Source organism: Necator americanus, chromosome IV, assembly GCF_031761385.1.
Source record: "Necator americanus strain Aroian chromosome IV, whole genome shotgun sequence".
NCBI lineage: Eukaryota > Metazoa > Nematoda > Chromadorea > Rhabditida > Ancylostomatidae > Necator > Necator americanus.
In genome coordinates, this window is record NC_087374.1 from 37,897,862 (window position 1) to 37,918,190 (window position 20,329).

A 20,329-nucleotide genomic window follows, 5' to 3' on the forward strand; every position below is an offset into this window, starting at 1 on the left:
CTTCGTCGCGGCAGTTCTCGCGCATTTGAAAATGGTTTCGATTAAGCTACTTGTGCTTGCTATGAGCTCTTTCCCCTTCTCAAATGCTGAATGCTAATTTCAACATAAGTGTTTCTAACTTGCTCTAAAATTCTGAAGAGAGTCGCTAAATTTTCTCAGTGCAAGAAGTAGAAACGAACCACATCGTTGTGCATTATTGCCACTGAAGGACTTTCTCGAAATATTTCTCGTAGATGTATATATACGTAGAATTAAATAGCTTCTAATGGCAACTGCCGCTTTCACGTTCTCGTCCATTCCTTCTTTTTTTCTAGAGATAGGGAGATCAAATCAAACTGTTCCACCTTGTTTCCTTCTAATAACTCTTTCCTCCAATTCTAAAAGTTTTTTTCCCCAGACATATGCACTAATTAGTATTTCATTTCAGTTCCAGGTATGCCACTGGCAGAACCGACGGATCTAATAATAATATCACCGAAGAAGAAGACGATATTTTCTGATATTAGCAATATGGTCACTTCGCCGGACTGTCCGAATAACTCGATTACTAAACCAGAAGGGTACGTGCTTCCTCGGCTAGTCTTCTCATGTGATCCTGAAAAACGTCACACACTACCCGTAATCGCTAACGGTCACGTGAATCACGTCGTTGCGAAAGCGACCACCCGATTTGTCAATGTCTGGCACTGACCCAACGGCGCGAATACCGCATGCTTTGAATCTTGTTTACGTACTGGCTGTGCGCCAACGCTATTTGCTAGGTCGTCGCGCTACGACGTTTTTAGCTGCCTCACGACTCGCGCATTTTTTTTCGAGAGCTTTCTTCAGGTAGATATATTTACGCACGAAAAAAAACCGAAGAATGGTTTCTATTTAACGTGTACTACTGAACTGTCGTGTGTCCTACATTTCTATCCATTTAGAATTTCAGGAAAGACCACGGAAATAAGTGGAGCTGTCGTCACAACCCAAACATTTTTCGTTTTACTCATGAGCAGGCAATGCAGCAAGAGAATGACAAACTAAAAGAACTACGAGAAAAAATCGAAAAACCGGTGTTACAAGAAGTGTGCAATCGCGTTCATCACAGTAAGTGACATATAAATGATTTCAAAATATTCACTTTATTATTTTGTTTTATTATTCGATGTATTGATTGAGAACTTTATTTCTTTAAGGTACATATTCGCTTGATGATTTAGTAGAGTCTATAGAGAACTACTTCGAAGATTTCCTTATTAAAGGTGAAAATGTCGAATTTTCTGTTAGCAAAGACAGGTGAGTACGTATTCTATCACATTTAATAGTATATGATCTCTATTATCTACTTGTCATTCATTCGTTTTTTTTTTTCCGATTTTTTGAACTGCCATGTGGAGATGTATTAGACAAATTAGCACATTTATCAATTTTAACCAAATGAATTAATTCAGCCCCATAAGTAGGATACTCTTTTTCCATCTCGTACTGTAAACTGTGCTCTGTACTGTATACTGTAAACAAAACTGTATACTGTAACAGCTTTACGCTGATTGTAGGCGTATTTTGATGATGATTTTAATGAAATAGTTACTGAGATTTGTTTTTAAGGATTGTTCATGCCAAAATTTTGGGCGTCGAAAAGAAAGGTGGCGCCGTCTTCTACACTCTCGAATATGACGACAAAGAGATAAGTAAAATCACTAGAAAGGATGTGAAGTAGGTCATGACATATTATTTTCAATTTCTTAAAAATGCCCCGTTTGATTTGTGAGAAGTGATCTCCCTCTCTCTTATTTAGACGGCGGTATGAAATCACTGAGGATGATATTCGATCGTTGATCTTGCTCATGGCATCTCAGCAACAAGGGAAACCTTGGCAGGTGACCAGTTCTCTCTGTTTTTGTCTAGTGTATTTTTATAAATATTACAATTAGATCGATGAAATTTACAAGAAAGAATACGGCATCAAAGATAAACTGGCGCCTATATTTTGTGCGTCCTCACATAACAAACCTTCCAAAGGAAGCCTGACTAAGACGGCTGGCGGCGGCTCGCAGGTAACAAAAAGTTGCCGCTCTTTTTTATTATTTCAGTTCATACAGCTGTTAACAAGTCATTTAGCTTGTGAATGGAAAAGATGATGATTCTGATTCGGATACTCCTCTTTCACAGTACTTTACTAATCAGAGAAGGAGTGGAATTGCTTTGCCGCCGAATGCTTCTTCGAAGGATGTCGAGAAAGAAAGGAAGAAGCAAGAAAAGAAGGAGAAGAAGGAGAAAAAAGAAAAAGAGAAGACGGAAAAAATAGTTGGTGAAGAAAAGCCGGGAAAGAAGCAAGTGAAGGACAAATCCGAAAAGAAGGAAGCGAAGGAGATTGGGGTTGAGTGAATTTTCTATGTCTTAAAGAAACTGCATAGATATATTATATAAAGGATACAGGTTTCCAGGGTTTAAACAAGTTCGTTACCTCGACGCCTTCTTCGAACGGAGATACCAAGTCTGGCGATAGCCCTTTCCTAACCCCACAGAAAAGAAGTGAGAAGCGGTTCAATTCGGCAATAAATAAGTTGCAAGCAGCGTGGCGCAAGAGAGATGAGCAAGTATGTTTCTCTTCTGCAAGGATTTCGGCATAGCAACGCTCGTTTCACACTTGCTCTTATTAAGGAGTTCTTTGCTGCTGCGTCTTGGGGCGCTAAGGTGCTCTCTGGTGTTCAAATCGACAAGATTCCACACGAATGCCACCGATTTGCAGTACGCAAAGCTCACGATAAAGTGAAGGACGCGGAGATATTGTGATTTAATTTCTGTTCTTGTTTTTTTCTCAAGACTTTCTTCTTTTAGTCGAAAAAGAGCGCGATGGTGCAAGTACAGTGTTCGTTCATATTGAAAATTGGAAAGTGCAACATCATTTCATAGATAGAAATACCAAAATATCCCAAGAGGAAATGTAAACAAGACATCTACTAATAGTAGAATTTTAACGTTCAATATTACTAACGTATTTAGCTAATTTTTAGTGAAGGGTATTTCTAGGCTAGAGAAGAGTGACGAATATTTCTGTATTTTTGTACATTTACATATTAATTAATGCGTAGTTTACTTCATTATTTTATTCGTTTTTTTAAAATCTTTTTCATTTTTCTCGCTTGTAGTTTTTTTTTACTTTCGAATTCTTCTCTATGTTCTTTTTAGGAAAAAACTTCGCACTAAAGAGGCTCGAAAGGAGTTCCGTGAGAAGATGCATCAAGAGAGACATCCTCACCAAAAAGTAATGACAGCGAAGATCAAGGCATATTTTAACCAGGTTTGTTCTTTTTGTGCTCGCGGATATTTACAGATGAGAGAAGTAGTGATATTTTCTGCAATATGTCATTTCAGAAGGCTGCGGACGATGATCTGACGGTATGCGACACACAGTTGCCGTGTCCAGGTCGTGTTGTTTCTGTTCCTACTGGCCAAGCTCTATTGTTTACCGATTGTTTGATTCTCACGCAGTTTTGCTCTTCCTTGAAGAAGTTCATTGAAGCTGATCACAAAATCACAGCCAGTTGGTTTTGTTTGCTTTATTTAGCGTGAGTTTTCATATTTTCATGCGGAATGTTCCTTCAGTTTAAAATTTCAGGCCAGCTCCTAGATGCAATTCACGGCGGAAGAGTTGGCTTCATGAAATGTACGTCCAAATTGTTGGGGTCATTGTTGAAGATTTTGCTGCAGGATCCAGAGCATAAAGTCTGTTCTTTTTTTTTGGCGATACAGTAATAATGCGAAAGAATTATCTATGGTCGAAATGATTCAGAAATTATCGCATTTTGACGCACGTCTTCATGAATTTCCTATCGAAGAAAATACCGTTTCTGAACTTTGCCGAGCCTTCCTTATTGGAAGTATGGGTGCGGAGGAAGAGTGTGTAACAAATTTTTGAGTCGAAATTCCACGTAACTATTTCTTACGCATATGGCTTCTTGCTTTAGGGACGGCTACAACGCTGGAGATAACATTGATCCATCATCTCAGAATGGCACCCATGGTCACGGCGGCAATGAAGAGAACGCTCCTGAAAGTGGACGAGGCACACCGTTCAACCATGATGTCTCGCAGATTGATATTGTACGCCCATTACGTGGCTGATTGGTGTTTTTCTAATCAGCTACTTCCTGTGTATTTTAGGATGTTTGTCGGACCTTCCTCGATCGTTTTTCCTCAGAAAAGGAGATATGGGAGCTAACGCCGGAAGAACAACTAGGAGTACTTCGATTGGTTCTTGATCGTATCCTTGATCTTGGGTCTTTCAAAGTATAAGTTGTTATAGCTTATACTTCTTGTAGCTTATATTTATGAGTTGTTTTTATATTTGATCTAAATGCTAAAAAATTTAAGGAGTATATCAGCCAAGACGGGGTCAGCGGATCAGTGCAAAGCTTGAAAGAGAAAATTAACAAGCTTAATGAACAGGTTTGTTCTTCGAAAGTACTTCCTGCTATGGGTTATTCTTTTAATATCTCATGGAAAGGAACTAATAGCTCAATGCTTCTGAGGTTATGATCAAATATACGGAGAGATCGTTTCGAGCTCCTTGGGTCGTTTATTTTCATCATCCTTTCTTCTGTTAGTGGTTGAGAGAATCAATATTTCAGGTCACCAGTTTACATGAAGAACTGAGTAAGATCCCAGAAGTGGAGGAAGTAGCTGATCCCACCGAACTCTCCCGTACCAAAGCTCGAGAGAGGGCCGAAATCCTAAAGAAAAGGGAGAGCTTAGAGCGGAAGATAGAGGAGAACAAGGACAAGCTCGAGGAACTTCTTGAGAAATTAGCCATAGAAAAGTTGATGAAGAGCCAGTCTAGACGCGTATGCCCTCTTGGACAAGATCGTCATTTCCGTAACTACTACTGGTTCCACGGAAATACTGCAGACGATGGGATCTGGATTCAAGATGTTGGTTATTAGAGAATAGGTTTACGATACGAAAATCACTTTAAGAAACGTTCGTTTTACTATTGTTTCAGTTCGGCGTGACTTCTTTCGAGAAGTTCATTCGTGAATGTATTAAAGCTGGCAAACCATTCGACCAGGAAATTGAATTCGTTGCGTTGGATGAAACCACACCAGTAGAGCAGAAGAAATCTTCTGGTGATGACGTTGGTTCTGTGGTTGCACGATCGAAATTAGACGAAGGTTGGCCCGTTTTGGAACCTGAAAGGTAATTTTTTGCTTTTATTTTTTCATTATCGAGTTAGTTTTTGTATCCATCCAAGAATTTACGTCTAACAAATTATGTTCAGAAACTTGAAAGCAGGAACCTTTGTTTGTTGATTGCTTAAAGGGGTTAGCTTTGATGGGCTCGTTAATTAATATTCTTGTGAAGGTGTCATTGATCCCGTTGGATTCTTTCGAGAGAAATCTGGTGAAAAAAGTTTACCTTGGTGCTTTTAAGATTGGCTCATATTCTTTGAACAATAACATATTTTGTGGAACCACTATGGCCGAATTTCATTCATTTCATGTTACATTTCTCACAGTTTTTCGCATAATCTCTCCAATCCTCACTTACAGTGGCATTTGCGCCACTGAGAACGAATGTAACATCCGTTTTGAACCTAAGCGGATGTTTATCACTTTCGTATAGTTGTAGTCCCGTGGTGTTCTGTGCTGCAGAAACGTCACTATCCATACAAAATATATCTGGAATTTGGAATCCATTTTGTGCAAATATATACAAAATGGATTCCAAATTCCTGACATATTGTCCTCGGGATATTTGGGGAATATCGATGTATTAGCATCATTTGTGCACTATTAGAAGTCCCGTTGTTTACACAATTATTCGACATGATTTGTTGTGTTGGCTTCCACTTTTCCTGGAAATACTGTTCTTATCATTATGGATATCATTCATTTGTCATTATTTGAATTGTTTACACTTTCAGCTACACTGAGACGTGGTATAGACTTGCGGATGTTAATTCCTTAGATGAGTTAGTGAACTCCCTTACTAAATTGGGTGTTCGTGAAAGCAAATTAAAATCGGTGGGCGTAATTAAGTTGGTTTTCCCTTCTGTCAGTCACTCATTCCTAAGAGACATTTTTCAGTCACTCATCAAACAGAAGGATGTGATTGCGAACAGCATTACGCGTGGAAACGCAAGGGAGAGCAAGTCGTATGTTTTCCGCAGTAGTGTTTCTTAGTTGTTGGTTTTTTAACATCTTAATTTAGGCCAGACCTTGTTGATGGTGAAGGGGAGGACGAGGATTTGTGCCCTGAGTCTCTTACTCCACTGCGAAAATCCATCGTTCATTTAGCCTCTGATCTCAGAGACAGCTACTTGACAAGCGTGGGGAGTGTGGATGCTTTCGAAGCAGAACTCATATGCTGTCGAGGTCTTGACGATGTTGTGAGAATTTAACTTTTTAATTTTTTTTTCATTACCTCCTAGTACTTTCTTTCATACTTTGGGGGATTTTTTTTTCTCGGAGCCGTATCCTTTCGATAATGTTTAGAAAGGGAAAATGGCAGAGCTGGCTGACAGTATTCCTCCATCGGCGATAGTAAAACGCCTTGACATGAAGGTTGCTCAACAAACAGGTTAGTTTGAAAAGATTAATGTTATCTTTTTTATCCTTATTCACTCGTGCTTCTTACATCGTAAGATCTTGAAAATTCGAGAATGGTGCTGATTTCACTTCAATTGGGAATTCGATGTTTTAATTTAAAAAAAAAACTGATTTTTTTATTGAAAGGGGCGCGGCAAAAAGGCGCTAAAGAGTTGAAAAGAACCACCGAGGAATGGTTTAACAGTTTTTGTTCAATTCAGATCTTTTTTCTTTATGAGATTGACCTGTGAACATTAGTTTTAAACGAACGGGACTACTTTATTTGCGATTTGCTTTCTGAGCGCTACAACTTTAGGACTTTTATACTTTTTTTTTTACTTTATTATACGTAATTGAATTTAGGTCACTATTCCCACTTGATCCTTGACCGATGGAAAAGTCGACTGATGGAATGTCACAATCCCTCAGCTGTACACTTGCTACGAAGTTATCTAGATTCAAGAATTAACTGGAAAAAGAGTGTGGTGGAGAAGGTTAATCTTGTTGAATGTTTTGTTTTTTTAGAGTTCGTATTGGTCTGTTTCTCTTTTTTATTTTGTTTCAATTATTTTTTGGTTTGTATTCTAGCGGTGCAATGCGTGTGGAAGTCGAAGAAGTCCAGAGGCGAAAATAGCTTGTGGCAACTGTGAGATGGTCGTGCATTACTACTGTACTCGTCCAAAATTACAAGAAAAACCGACTTTGTAAGTGTTTCATGTGCTCTGTATTGCTTAGACACAAGTTAATCATCACAGAATTTCTAATCCAGTATAAAAGTAGCACTCGTAGTCTAAAGTATTTCCTTTTTCTTCCAATTTTTTTTTTTCTCACAGAGAGGAATTCTTGGTGTCCTCAGATTTGGTGTATTACATAGGCAGTGGGTACGTTGAACATCTTGTTTCAGCTGGTTGTGCCCCTCATGCGTACTCCAAGAAGTTAGAAAGAAAAAGGAAGATACAGTTAACCAACGCGTTTCCACAAAACCAAACTACAAAGAGGATTCCGTTGCGAGTGGTGATGAATTTGCTGACGATGAAAGTGACGTATCGGGTAGTGATGATAATGACGACGATTTCTTCTCGAAAAAGGTGTGGTGTGCTGTTGAAATGGATTTATTTTGTTTATTTGTTCAAAAGCCGACTTTTTAGCCTCGTCGAACCCAAAAAAGAAAGGGGTTCAGCATATTTGATGATGAAGTAGAAGAGAAGATCTCCCAATCAAAACGACCGAAAGTGAACAAGGTCTACGAGGTATGCTCTTGTGATGTCCTATTACAGTCAGCACCTATAGTTGTCATCTCTCTGACCTATTGCTTTGAGAAGAATTTGAGGTGATATGCAGTAGTGGATGAGTTCTGGAGATGACTAGAATGTTAAAGTCATTGCAAAGTTGAGGGTTTTAATAGTCAGTTAGCATGAATTTGTGGTTTTGCACAATTATTGTATTTACCTTTTGTTGAATTTTATTTCATCTGAATGCTTGCTTGCCTTATTAACTTCTTCTTCTGCTTAAGGAATGCTTGGAGCTTCTTGAGCGAGTGAAGACTTCAAATCGTCTGTACCGTACCTTACAAGGTATTCCGGCTGGTCGCGCAACCCGAAGAGCAACACCGTCATCTCTTGACAGCCTTGAGGAAGCTATTTCCCAGGTGCGTCCAACTTCATTTTCTATTTCTCTTTGATCCCAATTTTCCGTCATTATAGTATGCGTCGGTGACTACATTTGCTGCTGATCTGGACTCGTTTTTGAAATACGCTCATTCTTACTTAGAGGTAATTTTTGTCTTTAAATGCTTGCTTCATGGGTCAACTTTGAGATGGAGTTATGAGCATGTTCAGGAACATAATGAGCGAAAGCTGGAGGATCTCGATAACTTGCTTCTCGAGCTGGACCTTCATTCCATAATTAAATTACGTTAAACCACTGTTCAGTGGAACATCGATCCGGTGGATGTTCCTTAACGAAATTGTTTTATATGTACATCTTAGTGACTGCTCTATTACGCTTTTTAGTATTTATCTGATTGATCGGTTCCAACTAGCATTCACTTTTCCTCATGGGATTTGCTGTCAGTCGTTCCAAGTCTCACAAGATCACCTCATCAATTCTTTCACATAGGTTTTCCCAGCATTGATACGAGTTCCTCGTGTTTTTTTAAATGTAGTTTTTATGTTCCCATTTCGTCTTTTGAAGATGTGGCATTTGTTTAGAGTCAACCGTGCGATCACTTTATGCAAATTTGTTGCTTCATGGATAAGTGTAGAACGATTTTAAAGCATGCATTTAAAAAGCGTAAGAGTCTTCTTCAAGACCTGATAGAAGCAGTTGCAGCACACCAAGTTGTGGCTTCAAGAGGTGTGTTTGAAACTAGTAAGGTTATCTTGACGTATAGTACTAATAATAGCATACAACTTTGTGGTGTCGATACTTGTCTCCTAGTAAGGTAACTCTGTACTATACTAATGTTATGTCATGTTTTATGCATTTTTTGTAATGTAACATCGTTGTTGTACCTCTTGATTCGACTCCTCTGAAAGGATTATAAATATTTCATAGGAGTATGTTCACTTGTACTAAGCACTTAGAGAATTAGATGACCTGTTTTCACTTAGTGCGGGGTTCTGAATCTATTCCTTTCGGTTATCCCTCGTTATCGTCATGCAATAAGTGTGTTGCTTCAAGTGTGGTGTTGACGGGGACTAGTTTTTTTGAGCTTTTTGAGCTGTGTCTAGCTCTCAACTTTATTGGGTTCGTTTTGCAGCTCTTTGGATTCATTCCAACATTCTTTATGTTCACTCATGGTTACCATTTATCGAGGTGACTGAACCTCTGCGCTTGGCTTTCGATACGGTGGTGTGTTCTTATATGTAAATTGTGGACCCGGTAAGATGTAGAATCAAACCTAAGGGTATCACCCCATGATCTCTTCGCAATCGTAGTAAAAAAAAACGGAGTGAAGACTTCGTTTTTCACGACGATTTCGGTTGCAATGCTCCGTTCTCGTACATGCGCCGCATCCAGCTGCACAGCGGTGGAAAGCAAGTGAGTTCTCCTGCGTCTAGTGCCTATTCAAGTGAAACCTATGAGTAGGTTGCTGAAGGGACCAGAGCGTATACATAGAAGAACGTTCAATCGTTTGTTGTAGGAATTAAAGGCATCACCCCACGAATCTGAGGTGGTGCAGATTTCAGGTGGAGTATTCGTATACAGGATGGGAGACTACGGAGAGGGAGTTGATTCCGTCCATTTCTTCCTAATTGCCGTAAAAAACGGCACGGAATATACGGCTTCATTCGTCTTGGCGCACCATTTTGTACAAGAGGTTCGATTGGAGCGCGCCAGTCTTGAGCGGCGCCGCATCTTCCGGGCCGTTTTTCCGGTGATGCCTTTAAAGCGTTTCCCGCGCCATTTTTAGGACGATCAGGTAGAGGTGGGCGGAACCACCCCCGATTCCGTAACCTGCAACTCCATCTCTAGCTTTTGCCGCGAATTCCATCACCACGTCTGATTTGTGGTATCCTGCTTCTAAGAAGATATCTTATAAGCGCTCTGTGGGTGTAAGTAGTACTTTGGGTGTGCAGCCGTGTCAGCCCGCTTCTCCCAAGCACAGTAGAATGCTGGAAGAAGTGTAGATTCGTATAAATGACCAGGAAGTCATCGGGGCGTAAGCAGTGCAAGTGCTTTGGTATATGCATGCAATCAACGAACATTATAATTGTCAGTGTAAAGATCTTGATTGTGAACTGTGATTAAGATGCTTACGTGGGACGAGCGAAATATGCAAGAGTAAGAACTATGAAAAACATACAGTTTAAAATAATTCAAAAAAAAATGAAAAGAACTTTAAGGAATATTATGTGGAAGAAATGGTAATATAAGAACTGCGATAGCAAACCAGCTAAGGAAAGGAAATCGTACAAATTTGTTTAAACAAATTCATTCAGTGAAGAAATTGTAGTGGCACAGTCAGGTTAGGAAATCGCAGCCTCCATGTGCTTCGGATCTACAGTAGTCTTTTCTGCGGCCCAAAATATGCTCACCGTGCTCACCGCTCTACAAAAATCGGACGTGTATCGCGTTCATCCGTGCAAACATAATTAACAGAAGATAAGTACTTACATACGGAAATCGACTTAATTATCTATAGGAAGGCATCCACAACTGAGAACGATAAATTTCCGATTGTTCGTATCGTTACGAACATAGCAACCGAAGTTAACGGTCAAATCGGGTGCATATATATTATTTATAGAGGATAGGCTAGCAAAGGACATCAAGAATTAAGGGAAGGATCCAGCGACACATTCGTTAATGTCCATAAAGATAAGAAAACGGAAATCTTTGAAGAAAAAAAAAAAGGAAAACAAATGATATCCGTCAACGCTACCTTGACAATAGTGAAACATAATGACACTTTCAAAAACCGTGGTGCACTAGGATTTCTATGGAAAGTGGACTGTCTATGAACAATCCCACTTATTCAAGGATAACGAAATGACAGAAACATTGAAAAACACAGATTTCTGCGACGTGCATTCCTTGCGTCTTGTGCGTTCCACGTGAATTTTTCCGATATCGGACGCGACCGCAGTGTTTTCCGTGGGTGCATGTTTCGGGTCAACATCAGTTCACTGTTTACACTTTGTTTATACTTATTTTTCGTGCTATTCGTTATCAAGTCATCTTTTTTCTATCTTCTTTTTTTCTTTGGAATCTAAGAATACTTTACTTATGATCTACTACCTAAAAGCGTTGGTTGCGGATGCGTTGCACACAATTCTCAATCAATTAGTTTCCTTTTTTTGCATCTCTTCGAATTCCTCCGTCAGATTCGATTTCTTCAATCGAAAAGCTGTGAAAGACTCGCTTTTACGGACACAATCTTGGAATTCCAACCCGTTACACGACAAGTTCTATTTCTATCGTATTCCTCGATTTCATGCTTTTTTCGAGATAGTTTTTCATTCGTAAAAAAAAAGTTAGCCGCCGTCGAGCTGTCACAAATCATCCCGCATTTGTCACATCTAGGTCTTGGAATGTGAAACGAACCGAGCTGTACTTTTATTTTAGACTGCACGCACTTTAACGTTATTCCTAAGCGGCTTTGGATCATTTTACCATTTCTTTTTCGTTTTTTTTTTTTTTTTAAATAGGAATCCTAGTGCCTAAGTGGTAGTACATGTTTGAAAGTCTACCTATTGTTGATAAAAATGTTTGTGGTACATGCTGCCTTTTTTCGAACGGCAGAATTGTCGATCCATTGTTTAAAAAAAGTTCTTCAGGATTAAATCAAATCAAAAAAAAAGAAACTAGTGAAAAGCTGACTGTGCCCATCCCCTCACATCATGTCAATTCATTTTGGACCACAAAACATTTCCTGAAGAGATTGGTGAAAAAAAAAACAACGAGGAGAGAACCGTAGAAATACTAAAAGTAAAACATAAAAGATAATGGGTAGAGGAAAGGACGTCTTTATGAAAAACTCTCGAGGCCTATCAATGAGGATTGAGAGGCTGAAATTGGGCGTTGAAATTATTTATGATATCCAACATGTCTGCATTATTGCGTGAAATGGTAGGCTTTCGAATTTCTCGTTCAAGAACCGTCAACTCAATTTTGCTCTGCATTTTCTAGAGTTTACTGCTGTTCTGGATGCTCCCGGGCAGTCTTCGCTTAATCCAGGAAAGAAAAAGAACACCTGAAACATCTGATACTTCAAGTTCTGTTTTGCATCGAATCGTGTGGCTTCCGTTAAGTGGCAAACTGTTCCAGGAACAAATTTCCAAAGATATAGTGGACTCAAAACAATATGAAGCACGGTGCAGTTGCGTAAGTGGTTTTAGCTCGAAGCGGTGCGATGAGCGCAGCTGTTAGAATTGAGTCTGGACTTCTGCTACCACCCTTCGTTGCTGCAATTCGCGTTGGTCCCTCCTCGATCCTATAAAACCATAAAACCCCATACGCAAGTGCACCGTCCTTCATGCTGTTTTGACCCGATTATACATCAAATTCATTCCAAATCATTGAATTGTAGTCACTGATTTTAAGGTTTGAGATTTTAAAGGTTTTTTTTTTGTCAACCGTAATAAGAGTATGAAGATTAGAGCTTGTAAAAATGGGAAAGGGGCACTCATCTCTTATTTCTGGATGTGAATGTCGGCGCCCTAAAATCTAAAGAAGATCTAAAGGAATATAAAACTTCGAGAAATAATGGAAATACGTAAAAAGCGGCCCGAAAGAAACGGCTTCGAGCGTTCCGGCGCGCTATTTTTCACAACGAATCCGATTGGAGCGCGCTAGCCGTGTGCACACGCCGCATCTTCCGGCCCGTTATGGCAAGTAGCAAGAAATGGACGGAATCATTTACCTCTCCATTATCTACGATACCGTCTACAAATACTCCGCCTGAAATCCGTACCACCTCAGATTTGTGGGATGATGCCTTTAATGCGGCGGGTCGACCGCAATGCAAGCTGCTATGCGCTCTCTCTCTCATTCTTCTGGGTTCCCTGGTCGTCGCGCTCATCCGGTTGAACAATTTCGGCCTCGACTAAAAACAGTTCCCAACGCGTAACGTTAGGACTAAAAACCATGCAAGTTAGTAGATTTAGCATCTACTCAACAATATCAGTCCTTCATTTTAATTAGTATTTGCTTAATGGAATCGGAATGAACGCTTCATCATCCTACCGACTCAGTTGAGTAAAGTAATTTATATATATATATATATATATATATATTAAATGGGTTTCTAATTTTTTTTAAAGAAAAATCTTCTGAGACTTGTCTTTTTCGATCATGCGGGGACGCTAAGTTCGTATCTATGTTCGACATCCGTCCAAACAAAAACCTGCCCTACGAAGGACACCCGTAGTGCATCGATCGAAAATCGTTCTCGCGGTTTTTTTTTGTTGCTGCGGAGTTAACATGATCGCCACTTTCGAATTTTTTCGCAGCTGACAGCTTGTTGTTTTCAACGTTGCCGATAGAAGCCTGTTTACAGTGTTGATGTACATCTCTGAACAGGAATCGGTACTTTTTTCCCTGTGTTGAGCCACTCGCTTCTGGTTTCATTCCTGATAGTATTAAAGAGAGACATATTCGTTGTTTTTATGGCTGGAATCTTCTTGATTCCCCTGAAAACCTGTGTTCCTAAGTTATTTCGGCTTCGCACCGTGTTATTCAAGGTAGCCATGATACTCACTACCTGACTTACCTAACTTTGAGTTAGCGATTTGTTCGAATTTATTCTTCACTCCATAATTACGGTAATCAATGACTGATGACGTTCGAGCAGTTTCGGGTTGAAGGATTGTGTGAATGAAGTGGAATATTTTCAGGTAATTTCCGTGAATACGTCCGGATTTTGTGTATCATTCGCCCTCGACTTTTCCTTTTTTTATTGATCTGCTCGAGCCCTGGGCAAGATTGGTATTAATTTTTCTTTATTAACAGCTAAAGTTTTGACGTTGTCGACTTCGTCGGAGCCTAGAAAAAAATCAAGCCATCAGTGATTTATCCTCTCAAGCACCTAATAAACGTACAGAAAGAATTCAAACGATAGGTAAACTCAAAGAAAATCACATCAGCTGGTCCTCACCTCATATACTTCAAATCCCTGACAGGGCCTGCCACGTAGATCAAAACCCGCACAGATCTCGATATGGGGATAGTTCGTTTCTGATCCCAATGCACTCGTCCTTCCTATTCATTTTTGAAGTTTTCGCGGTGATCCTGAATGCCTTTAGTGTTCTGCGTGCTATGATCTCTTATTCGAAGGACGTTTCATTTTTTTATTCTTATTTTTTTTAAAATCAGGAATTTGAATATCCAAATATTCAAATTTTACTTTAATTTCAAGTTGTTTAACCTCTGCTGCATCTTCGACCATATTTATCGATCCATTGCAGTACAAACAATGAATCAATAAATATGGCCAAAGATTTTTCGATCTGTGGTGTTCAGTTTATTTTTGTCGCATGAACCTCAGGGAAAATCTCTGCGGTTGCCGTTGTCTGGCGTTTTGATTAATGAATCCATATGTCTCTGGCTAAACAAACACATTGATCTCTGTGTGTTAACCATTTTCTAGAATTGTTTATGATTTTTTAATCGTAGATGTATGAAGAGGTAGAGGGGGCTATGATATCGATCTATTGTAGTACAAACAATGAATCGATAAATATTGCCAAAACTTGATCTATTGGAATCTTACATTGTCTTACATCTTACATTGAGAATGTTAGATAATATGTACATTTAAAACACTTTTCTGTGATAATGATTTCTGTACGAGATAACATATAAACATAAATAATAACAATAAAATAAATAACTATTGCTCATATTCCATCGTTTTTGTGCTATAAAAGTTCACCAACCAACAAATGCCCTGACTCACCTGCACCACACGGTGGTGGAAACCTGTGAGTCATGGTTTTTTTGTGGATTCAATTTAGATTCATTTCCTTATTTTTGTGCAAGGATTGCTTTCCATTGATGGAGAATTGTTTATCTTGGATGTGACCGCCTCGCGGGTTTCGCCTGATTGCTTCTTAGATGTTATTTTCAAAGATTTCGCTTCTTTTCTATGACGTAAACGATCTATTTCACTAATCTCATCCGCTTTGTTACCGTAGGAAAAAAATAATGATGTTAAGAGAAAATCCTTGTTAATCCTTGCCAATCTCACAGTTGTTTTATTCTGTTATGGGTATCTCAAATGGAGTAAACTATACTCTACGTTATACTCTTTTTTGATATGAAAAATTGAAATTAGGTTAATTAGGGATTTGATCACACAAATAGAGCAATTCTAGCTCCACAGTTTTAAACTGCATCGAACGTTTGATAGATTTTTAGAAAGTTTTCGAAACTACCATTAAATTTTATTCTTATTAATCTTATTTTGAGAGATTTTCCAATAATTTCCCAGTGTTGATGTCCATCGTGAGATTCAGCAGCAGTTGCCTTTGCTCCTTGTCTCATTTTTCGGTGAATACAGTAACTAAGAACAGTGGAAAGATTTTATGGATTCCGATTTTATACCAAAGTCAAATTCGAAGGTGTACAAACGCAAAGAACCTGATGATTATGTGTTAAAAGATTATCCTGACACCTATCTCCTCTTCATTCTTTCTTCCTATGGTTGTAAAGAGCATTTCCCTCTTTTTCGTTCTCTTCTTTATGAGACAGCACCGTAAGGAGGATTAAGAAAGGAGGATTTAATAATCTGTTTTTAATTTATCTCGATGTAACCTTTTTGCAGAACTCAGTAGCGTACAGGGACTTATGTTTGCCCATGCGACCGCTATTCGCGCGCAATAGAATAAGGACAGGAAGCAGGGGAGAAAGAGATCTTGTGAAGCAGTGAAAGCATCTGAGTTGTTGCGGGGAACGGTCAAGACATACTCATTTGATGTGCGGGGGCGTATCCAAGAATCAGAGGAGCAAACATCTATACTGATGAATGGGTTCAAAACAGTACTAGCAGAGCAAAATAAATAAAGTAAACAAAATAAAAGAAGTGAATCATCAATTAGAAAATTTGAAAAATTGCTCGAAAATTTTGCATATCGAATGAGAGAGATTGGCGCAAATATGTATGTATAACGTGAAATTTTCTATTGACGCAAGCGACCGACAAATTGAGCGAATTTGGAAACTCGTTAGCCTTACAGCTGTTACTTGCATTTTAATCTGAGCAACTGACTACTGTATTTGAGTCTCATAAATAAATCCGCTGGAGGCATCGACCCAACGATAATTTCGGTTTTACCCACCACCCTTGGAAAATCAACTTTGCTTTTCCTCTCTCTCAAAAAGTCAGCTTTTTCAAGCTTTTTGAATCTCAGAATCAATAACTGACGTACTCGATTTTTAGTGATTTTTCGGAATTTTGCTGCTTCTAATCATTCAAATCAGGGAATGAAGTTATCTTCTTCTCAATCTATCGATTCGAGCATATTAATATTAGAAGGTTTTTTATTATGGTAGAGCACTTCAGAATAATTTGAAGCATCAAAACCAGGTAATAGGGAGAATTCCAAACTATCTGTTCTCTCTCCTTCGCTTCAGAAACTGAATCTGAGAGTTTTTTTATTAGTCACAAGCAGTAGGACTCGAGGAAAGTTCTTTTATCTGTTGTTTATTATTTGTTTATTTATAATTTGTTTATTTCTTCATGCTTATCGATGTCCAAAACAAAAATTTCCAACTACTTTGCGGCCATGCAAAAGTGGATCGTCCATATCTACCGTTCTCGTGACGGTAATGCTTGTGAAATGGAACAAACGTCTAGAGAAGACATCGTAGACTGTTTATACTTTCTAGCGGCTTTGAAATCCCCCAGAACTGGATCCCCGTACGAAAGATTAGCCGTTGTGGGTGTTCGATTAAAACAAGCCACGGTGTGTACGTTGAAATGCTTCCAGATCAGCGCAGTTCGACGCGAAACCGGAATTGTATAGCTAGCCGTGACTGCTCCATTTGCTGTGTTGTTTTCGTTCCAAACAGCATTTGCTTAGTTCTTTCTTCGGCTTCATTTTCTATTGTCATCCCTTGTTGTTTTTTCTTTCTGTCGAATTAACAACGAGTCTGGCACGTGAACAGATCGAAGCTTGGACCTTGTGGAGCACATTCATTACGCCGTTTAATTGCGAGCGCCACCGATTTAAAGAACAATCCGACCGGTTCGGATATAATTTTGGTGTCTTTATTATTTTTCAATTTTAATGTAATCGAAAATTTGATTTATGACGATTAAATGACGACCACATGACTCACGGAAAGGCCTGTTTACTGGACTTTCTTTAAACATGAGGGCAGATTCATTTCCTTATATTTTATTTATTTATTCACATACACCAGCGCTGCAGCGGAAGAAAACACGCACACACTTCGTCTGAATCAGAACATTGGAAAAAAAAATCTCGGAATCCAATTTATTGTCAGTGGAATCTGGCAAAAAAAAACACAAAAAAACCAACCCAGGCTTTTTTGTGGCGGATAACATGTCGAACATTGCATAAGGATTGCTTTAAAAATGCTTCAGTAAAGGTGATAGTTGAAGAACAGAAGAAATTAATCGTAATAATAGTATTAATGTCCAAATTTGATGTGGAAAATAGTGGTGAGAGATTCGTGTATTTCTGATATATATCTTTACATAGTATGGACTTCAAAATGGATTTTTTTCTCGAATTTTGAGCTATTCCTATAGGATCGATCAGTCGTACATATGTTAGCCTCAATCTAACATAATTTGTACTTTGTAAGAGGATTTCTTGGCACAGAGGCTTTTATGGGATGCCGGAACGAGACTTTTTCTTTGAATTTCAATTCCAAGATGAATTTCAGGAGTAATTTGAATCAAACAAATATATCCGTGGATTTTTGTAGTTAGACCACACTCACTAATGTCACTTTTGAGCTGGAGACGCCTGTTTATTCGAAAAGAGCGGAGAGTTGTTAATTTGTTTGGTAACGGAGTTTAGAAAGGAACAAAATCGTAGGATTTGAAGAAATCATTTTACTGTTTCAAATGAAATGACGTTAGCGTATTTTTTTATATTTCGCTCCTATTTTCTCTAATTTTCTTTTCTTTAGGACCGTTTTCACTTGTAATTTTTACTTCTCTAATTTCTTTTTTTATTTGATTGTAATTTTGCATTTATTTTTATTATTCTGGCCTATTTCCTCTGCATTTACATTCTAAGTGAAATTTTCTCAGTAGCGAGTAACGCTGTATGGCCAAGAGAAGTAGCAAGAAGCAAGGAATTGGTAAAAAATCCAAACTCTCCTGGAAAACTCCGGAATTTGTGCATAACTCATTTCTGTCTCTCCATTTCCGTGGCTGTTTTCGAAAATATTTTTTATCGTTATTTAATTCTACGTTGGACCTAATCTCTTCATCCTCAAACACTTTCATCCTCAACCTGTTTTGGGTAGGCGGGAGGTCGGAAAACCAAATCTGTTTGAGAAATATTTCTCGTGCCAAAAAACGGAAAGAGCCGTCCAAACCACGCGAATTGACCTTTTGGGAGAAGTATTACTTTCGCTTTAACCACGTTTGATCTGTGGTCGCATAACTTGTGGCCGAGTCTTGCCAATTAAGTTAAATAAATAATGTCTAGCCTCATTGATTGCGTCGAAGTTCTCCGCCCATCGTTAACTAAAAAATCGTCTCCTGTGAAGCGCAGGCGGCGAAAAGCATCGCTCGAAAACGACAACATGTATTTATGTTGTGTTTTTATTGCCTCGATCATTAAATTTCCACATCAACCGTCTGTGATTAGCATGTTTTTCATTTTTTTTTTCATGCGAAAAAACGATTGGAGAGATTTTCGAATTGGTGTTATCGTCAAGTATTTGTTCCCGTTTAGTTTTACAGCTTGTTGTGAATGAATTAGTGCAAAACGCGAAATCCGGTCCTGTATCCTCCTCGTATGCGTCAGTGATAAATTGCTCACATCCGTCAACATGCTTTTCTGATGGATATCTAGTTTTTTTCGGGTGCTATTCATCTTCAGATCACTAAAGTTGCTCTTATTGTGAATTTTGAGACGTCTCTGAGGATTTCCTCCGAGCTCTGATGTTTTCTATTTCCCATCCTTTCACTATTTCGATCATGTAAAATAATTTCCGGAGAAGGTCAGTCAACCGCCATTAACGGTCGCTCTTAAAGATCTTCTAACGATATTCACATAATTTAAGCATTTTTGCTGCTTAACTGTTATAAATATACATATATGTTATACAGAATTAGGATTTTAAGGATTGCTGAAAGCTATGTAGTAATAAGTTATTAACCTTCTAGATGCGGTTCTAAGTTTTTCTTCTTCAAAAAATTCAACGCAGTGACGAATCGAACTCTTGAGGTTCTATTGTCGTCATTGCGGAACATATGCTTTGTTCTCAATTTTTTTTCCTCAAGATAATATGCGGCTATCGACTCGCTTTCCTCTTCTTCTTCTCTCCTCCTTCCACGTCCTCACTCAAATCCTCCTTTTCTCCTCTACCCTCCCTCCACGACCCCCTGTTGAGAAAATCTCGGCGAACGCTCGACCCTGCTTAAAAGAACGGAAATGCGGGAAATGAATGGATTTGCTTCGTTAATAGACATGCCTGAGATGAAATGGAAAATGCTAAGAATGTGATATTCTCACATTTAAATGTATATATCTCCTTCCATTCTTCTCGAATATCTGCGAGAAAGTTTTTGCCTTCAGGAGATGTTGGGTTTCCTTCATAGGTACGATAGGGAGGAGCCGGACCCTCCTCAGGTGATGGGGTTCAACTCATGGGGTGCAGCTTAAATGGTGAGGATCCTTTCGCCAACCATACAAAAGTGAAAGGGATCGGAGCACCGGGCCCGACTATCGCACGTATGGTTTCCTTGGAGTCTTCACTTTAAAAAAAGACTATGTTATTTTAATGAGAACCTCTTCTCTTCTTTTTTCTTATTACCAAGGCCAATGAACTAGTTTTCCTAGGTACAAAAAGGCGAGAAAAACATGAACTTGCCATTTCATCGAGATTTCTTTCTCTTTTTTCCGCGAATCCTTTTTGTTTGTACGTACAGGTTTATTTTTGTGGTTTAAGTGAGTGAGAGTCGCTTTAAAATGAGGTTTTTTCTTCTTTTATTCTTTTGGGTAAATGTATCGAGAGTTATAGTCGAAATTAAATACTTTGTGCACGAAACTTCGTAGTCGTAGCGGTGCACTTTTTTTCGTTATGAGATAAATTGAATAACTCAA

The 20,329-nt window shown here is 38.7% G+C and overlaps 1 protein-coding gene across 1 annotated transcript; it reads left to right on the forward strand.

The window, feature by feature from the left end:
- Positions 1-435: 435 nt before the first annotated feature.
- Positions 436-8,491, forward strand: RB195_003941 (uncharacterized protein; the record flags this gene model as incomplete). The annotated part of the gene is made up of 29 exons (XM_064201828.1): positions 436-560; positions 932-1,089; positions 1,179-1,278; positions 1,591-1,698; positions 1,781-1,862; positions 1,917-2,039; positions 2,104-2,361; positions 2,430-2,582; positions 2,647-2,774; positions 3,175-3,286; positions 3,361-3,529; positions 3,605-3,711; positions 3,779-3,885; positions 3,954-4,089; positions 4,150-4,275; positions 4,360-4,434; positions 4,617-4,916; positions 4,988-5,181; positions 5,909-6,008; positions 6,072-6,139; positions 6,196-6,373; positions 6,480-6,564; positions 6,936-7,066; positions 7,161-7,276; positions 7,477-7,660; positions 7,721-7,822; positions 8,086-8,220; positions 8,276-8,344; positions 8,411-8,491. 29 exons carry the CDS (start codon positions 436-438, stop codon positions 8,489-8,491), a joined length of 3,810 nt encoding a protein of 1,269 aa, XP_064057709.1.
- Positions 8,492-20,329: the final 11,838 nt, after the last annotated feature.